Genomic DNA, 6,121 nt, shown 5'->3' on the forward strand with positions numbered 1-6,121 from the left:
CGAATATAATTCGAATTTTGATAATATTTAAGTACAAAATTCGAATTTAGTTTTTCAGCCATTTTGACAGCCCTGCTGGTGAGGAACCAGGCCCGGTTCTACGGGGGTGCTCAAACCAAATCAAAAGCACCCTCAGTTAAAGCTGTATGAATGGCATTTTATTGCAGATTTGGCAAACTATCCAGTGCGTTATGATTTGCGCTCTGGAGATCAATTTCTATTTCAACGTGTTTTTGCAGCGTTGAGCAAAGTAGCTAATCACAGACATATCTGTTGATTTCTTGAATCAGAGGCTGTTTAAGTTAGAATCCACTCACTGCTCAGATCGCCAGAGTTTTTGTTCATATATATATATATATATATATATAGTTAGAGCACCCTCACTAATTTAAGAAGCACCCTCAGGGACACTGGACACAAGCTGGGCCTGATTCTGGTCTGGAGTGGTCACATGATCTAATATCATTCATCTTTGTTCTCTTTCAGGCTCCATCACAGAAAACGGCGTCAGTTCTTCAAGTGTACTGGACAAACCGTCCTCGCACAGCGACCCGTCCAGCAGCAGAAATATAATGGACTCTTGCTCGTCTCCCGTTCGCTTCAAACAGGAGTGTGACTCCCAGGCTCCCTCGTCCTCGTTCTCCTCTGCCTCCTCGTCCTCCTCCTCTCCGGGAGCTCAGCGGCCGAGCCAGTCCACGCAGGCCCCGCGTGAAAGCAGCCGGGCACAGGTCTTCCCCCGGACGGCGGTGCTGTCCCGGGCGGCGTACGCCCTGCTGGCCCCTGAGGCGCTGGGTCAGCCCAGCTCGGCGTCTCTGCTGCCTCACGCGGATGTGGCCTGGAGCAGCCCGCTCAGACCGCCGATTCCTCACGCTCTCGGAGGGGCAGAGCAGTCCCTGTACTACCGCCAGTGGACCACAGCCAGGCAGCACCACGCGGATTACGAAGGGCCGGCTGTGCCCCATCCCAGAAGACTGCTGCTGAGTGGACCACCACAGGTGAGGAGTAGCTCAATGGTTAAAAGAGAATGTTTTGTTTGTTAAGGCGAGCATCACTGCTGGTGCTGTGTGTGTATCGATGATACAGTGATCAAAAATACAGGTAGAATATATATATAAAAAAAATGTTTAAATAGTTTATTAAATAGACAAAAACAATATGAAATACACATTTAAAATACACAAAAATATTTAGAATTAATTGTATTTTGTTTTTTAATATTTATTAGATTAAATATATAAAAATACCGAAAAAATGCATATTTTAAATACAAAATGTATAAAATAAAACAAAAAAGTACAGAATATGTGTAAAATGCATAGTTTACACAGTTTACAAAAAATTAATTAAATATACGGAATACAATTAAAATGCTCAAAATATTTTAAAAAGTTAAATTTTTTTTAGAAATGTTAAAAAGAATACACCGATAAAATACACAAAATATGCAAAAAAAAGTATTTGTAAAAAATTAAATATACAAACAAATGTACAAAATACATACCCGTAGTTCATGCAATGGACAAAAATACAAAAAATATAAATATATGATAATATATTCAATAAATATTAAAAGGGATAGTTAAAAGATACAGAACTATGTATTTAACTATACATAGTTAAAATGCACAAAATATACAAAATATTTAAAAAGTTAAAAGTATTTAAAAAAAAATTGTTAAAAACAGTTAAAATACACAAAATGTGCAAAAATATTTTTTTTATGAAATATGAAAAATAGTTCAAATACACAAAATATACAGTTCAAATACACAAAGTATACAAATGTATTTTGTATAAAAATTTAAAATATAAATAAAATGAAAAATAAAGAAATTTGCATTCTATATAATACAATACAAAATATATACATACAATGTAAAATATTTATATAAAAGTAGTTGAAATGTGCAAAAAAACAGAATAATCAAATATACAAAAAGATTTTAGCATTCAAAAATATTTTAAACATTAAGTATTAAAATATTAATAAATAGTTCAAATATACAAAAGTCTGTTACTAAGCCACATCCATTTACAATGATCTGTGTTTCATGCTATTTGGCCTCTTCGCCACCAAGCATCCAGGGTCTCATTTTCTTTTTTGGTTGAAGGTTGGAAAAACAGGTGCGTATCTGCAGTTTCTGCGAATCCTGTTCCGTATGCTGATTCGCCTGCTGGAGGTGGACGTGTGTGATGAAGAAGAGCTGGAGGAGGGTGAGAAAGTGTTCTCCACATTACTTCACCTGATGCTCCTTCCCTTTACCTTTTTTAATGACCTTCAATTGAAATCTCTAGATGTGCAAGACAAATCAAAGGCTCCCCCTGCCAGTGGGCCGCAGTGGCCTGACGTGGAGGACATCCGCAAACTGCCCTTTGACCTCTACCCCAGTGACCCCAAGTTCAGATACGCGAGTCCAGTGTATGCAGACAGGATGCCAAAGACACTGAACGGTAGTAAACTGCTCTTTTAACATTGAGAACTATGGGTTCTGTAGAATCTTTTAAAAAACACTTAAAAGGACATCTTTTTGGACACGCTTTTAATTAACAATATGGTTTGACTGTTATTGAATTTTGTAGTATTTGTACAGCTGGTATTTAATTTGTTTTGATTTTATTTAATACTTTGTGACTCCTCTGTGAAAGGTGCTATATAAATAAATTTTACTTACTTACTTACTTTTATTATGTTGTGCCCCGCTTCAGAGCAACATGAAAATAGCATGTATGCTTATGTGCTGTTTTGCATCCTCGCATGAAACACAGGGGTTAAAACAGAAAGACTAGAGGCAGAAGGGGAGCTGCCGAAGAGAAACACAGTGTCTGTCAGACTCAGTCTGTTTGCGGCCCACAATGCATTTCACCACTGTGAGCAGTGCCACCATTACAGCGAGCCTGCTCCTGCCGCTCAGGTGAGGACATATGTGATACATTAACACTTACTGACATATTTTTAAATGCTATCATTTCAAAACACCTCAAACATATGTAATAGCATGTCTAGACAGGTATATGGCTGACAGGTAAGATGTTCTGTGTGTGTGTGTGTGTGTGTGTGATTCTAGCTGTCCGACTGCACCTTCCATGCCTTCACGTTCTGCTCATCCATGCTGGGAGAGGAAGTCCAGCTGCACTTTATCATTCCTAAAGCCAAAGAGCCTCATTTTGTGTTCAGCCAGCAGGGCAGTCATTTAGAGAGCATGCGGCTCCCGCTGATCTCAGACAAGGTGAGCGACACACTTATTAATAACAAGCACTAAATGACTTTACTAAACTTTGTTTGGAAATTGGTTAGCCGCTTTAAACATAAATGAAAAATCTGTCCTTATTTACTCACCCTCATGTTGTGTATGCTGTTTTTCCTGTGGAACATAAACAGACAAATGTTGACTATGTCTGTGGTCCAAAAAAAAAAAAAAACACTGTAAAAGTAGCATGGCTTCCAACAGTTAAATAAGATAAAGAAATATTTTAAGGAAATTAATACTTTTATTCAGAAAGGATGCATTAAAGTGATGAAAAGTGACAGTAAAGGCATTTATAATTGTAAAAAAGATTTCTGTTATATATCAAAGATATATTACATTTATATATATAAGTGGATTATATATTATATATACAGTATAAAGTCCTGTTGGTTGCTGAGTCACCGCCTGTGTTTTTTACATTATGTTTTCCGGTCTTATTGCATGAGTTGTCTTAAAGTGACCGTGTTGCTCTGTTTGCTGACTCAGGAGTCTGGCATGCTGAAAAGTCCCATCTTCACACCCACCACGGGCCGTCAGGAGCACGGCCTGCTCAACATCTACCACGCCATGGAGGGGGCCGAGCACCTGCACATTTTGGTGGTCAAGCAATATGAAATGCCTCTCTACAGGAAATACTGGCCCAACCACATCCTTCTGGTGCTCCCCGCCATGTTCAACAACTCCGGAGTGGGTGAGTAATGATGAAGAAGATTGCGTATTCATTATTGGGATTGAAACAACTCAGCACTATTCTAATGGTGTTTCTGTAACAGTAGGTTTTAAGATTGTTCCAAAAATAATAATAGAGAATGTTGCCTAAATTTACTTTTAGCAATTTATAGTACTTTTAAAGAGCAAATAAAATATTGTAATTGTAATGATTTAGATAAAATAGTTTACTATTTTAATAATGCACATTTGTTATCAGCCACTGCATGACAGTAATTGTTGACTTTTCTGTTTTTATTGCATCCATAATGTTTCCGCGATTGATTAAAAAAAAAAATGGACTTTTTATTTCACAATTCTATCTTTTTTTTTCTTGCAGCGTTTATATCTTGCAATTCTGACTTTTTTTCTCAGAATTGTGTGTGATATAAACTCGCAATTGCATGTAATAAAGTTAGAAAGTGTGAGATATGAACTGCAATTGCAGGAAAAAAATTATTGCATGATATAAAAACTCACAATTGCAAGTTAGAGCAAGTCAGAACTGCATAACTTTTTTCTTGCAGTTGCATGCTTATTTCTCACAGTTCTGACTTTTTTCTTGCAGTTGTGAGTATATTGCAGTATATCCTGCAATTTTGACTTCTTTTCTCAGAATTGTGTGATATAAACTTGGAATTGTACGATAATGTCAGAATTGTAACTTGTTTCCTCAGAATCAGACTTTGTAACTCAAGCAAGTTTGTCCCGCAATTCTGAGAAAAAAAAAGGATTTGCAAGGGAAAGAAAGTTGCAATTATCTATTTTTTTTTTTATTATTCAGTGGCGGAAACAAGCTTTCATAGTTGCTCTTGTTGTGACTGATTGTATTGATGTGACGTTTCAGGAGCAGCTCGATTCATGATCAAGGAACTGTCCTACCACAACCTGGAGCTGGAGAGGAACAGGCAAGAGGAACAGGGCGTCAAACGACAGGACATGTGGCCCTTCATCGTTATGATGGATGACTCCTGCGTCCTGTGGAACGCCCATCAGCCTGGACCCGAGGGCAACAGGTATGTAATGATGGATGGATCCATGTACGGATTTGTTGGAATGTCTTCGTTGTCTAACATCTCTGGATTCTCTCTCTCAGTGAGGCCATGAACGTGTCACTGAAGAGCGTCCTGCAGCACACGGAGGCCACTCCGAAGATCTCTCTGTATGCCATGTGTGGCCTGCGCAAATGGAGCAGTGCTTTGTCTTCTCGAGCTCCCACAAGGCCTTTCTCTCGCTGTCACCTCCACGACCTCGTCATGCTGAACGTCGACCTCACCCAGAACGTCCAGTATGACCTCAACCGGTGAGTGTTTGCACTTTGAGAGGGAAGATCATGTAGTTTTGAGTACTAGCACATACTGTATGTGTGGGTGTTTTATGTCATAAATGATGTACCAGTAACGGTCTAAATGTGTGTGTAGGTTCACATGTGAAGAAGTGGATTTTAACCTGAGGGCAAACAGCAGTGGTCTTCTGCTGTGTCGGTTCAATCACTTCAGCATCATGAAGAAACACATCCCCATCGGAGTACATAAAGACTTCCTCATCAAGCCCAAACTCATGGTGAGCTTCATAATGTCCCTTCAGAGCTGAAAGGCCTGCTTCAAAATGTTTAATTACATCCAAACACTAATATTAGCTTGTTAGCATGGAGTTAATGGTAACTGCAGTTATATTATACATTCACTAGTGGGCGCTACGAAACCAGTCATATTGATGCTGGCATTTTGAACATTTCATGCATTTTAAATGCAGTTCCCTGAACTCTTACCCCTGGTTTCACAGATAAGGCTTAAGCCTAGTCCTAGACTAAAATGTAAGTCTGAGCTGTTTCAACTGAAAGAAACTTGCACTGACTCATCTTAAAATATATCAGTGCCATTGTTTTGTCTTAAGATGCACACCAGTAATGTTTTTTGGTTACACTTTACTTGAAGGGGTGTGCATAAGACTGACATGACACCTTCATAATCATGACATGACACATGTCATGAATATGAAGGTTTTTTATGCATGTTTATGACAACTGTCATTAAGTGTCATTTGCTCAGTTATGTAATTTTTAATGCAAAGATGACATTGTTTGAGATGTCTTTGTTATGGGCTATGGTTAGGGGTAAGGGTAGGGGTAGGGTTAGGTTAGGGTTAGGTCAAATAATGTCATA

At 38.5% G+C, this 6,121-nt stretch overlaps 1 protein-coding gene across 1 annotated transcript in view; it reads left to right on the plus strand.

Moving 5' to 3' along the window:
- LOC107661895 (GREB1-like protein) overlaps positions 1 to 6,121 on the plus strand; it is a 32,760-nt gene that overhangs the window by 23,107 nt on the left and 3,532 nt on the right. Inside the window, exons 21-29 of the mRNA XM_016451684.1 lie at positions 487 to 995; positions 2,112 to 2,214; positions 2,296 to 2,451; positions 2,767 to 2,912; positions 3,066 to 3,227; positions 3,735 to 3,939; positions 4,804 to 4,972; positions 5,053 to 5,259; positions 5,378 to 5,519. Of these exons, the coding sequence (XP_016307170.1) occupies positions 487 to 995; positions 2,112 to 2,214; positions 2,296 to 2,451; positions 2,767 to 2,912; positions 3,066 to 3,227; positions 3,735 to 3,939; positions 4,804 to 4,972; positions 5,053 to 5,259; positions 5,378 to 5,519 (1,799 nt within the window). The remainder of the gene's footprint in view (positions 1 to 486; positions 996 to 2,111; positions 2,215 to 2,295; positions 2,452 to 2,766; positions 2,913 to 3,065; positions 3,228 to 3,734; positions 3,940 to 4,803; positions 4,973 to 5,052; positions 5,260 to 5,377; positions 5,520 to 6,121) is intronic.

The sequence above is a fragment of the Sinocyclocheilus anshuiensis genome, unplaced genomic scaffold, assembly GCF_001515605.1.
Source record: "Sinocyclocheilus anshuiensis isolate Anshui unplaced genomic scaffold, SAMN03320099.WGS_v1.1 scaffold723, whole genome shotgun sequence".
NCBI classification, from domain to species: Eukaryota; Metazoa; Chordata; class Actinopteri; order Cypriniformes; family Cyprinidae; genus Sinocyclocheilus; species Sinocyclocheilus anshuiensis.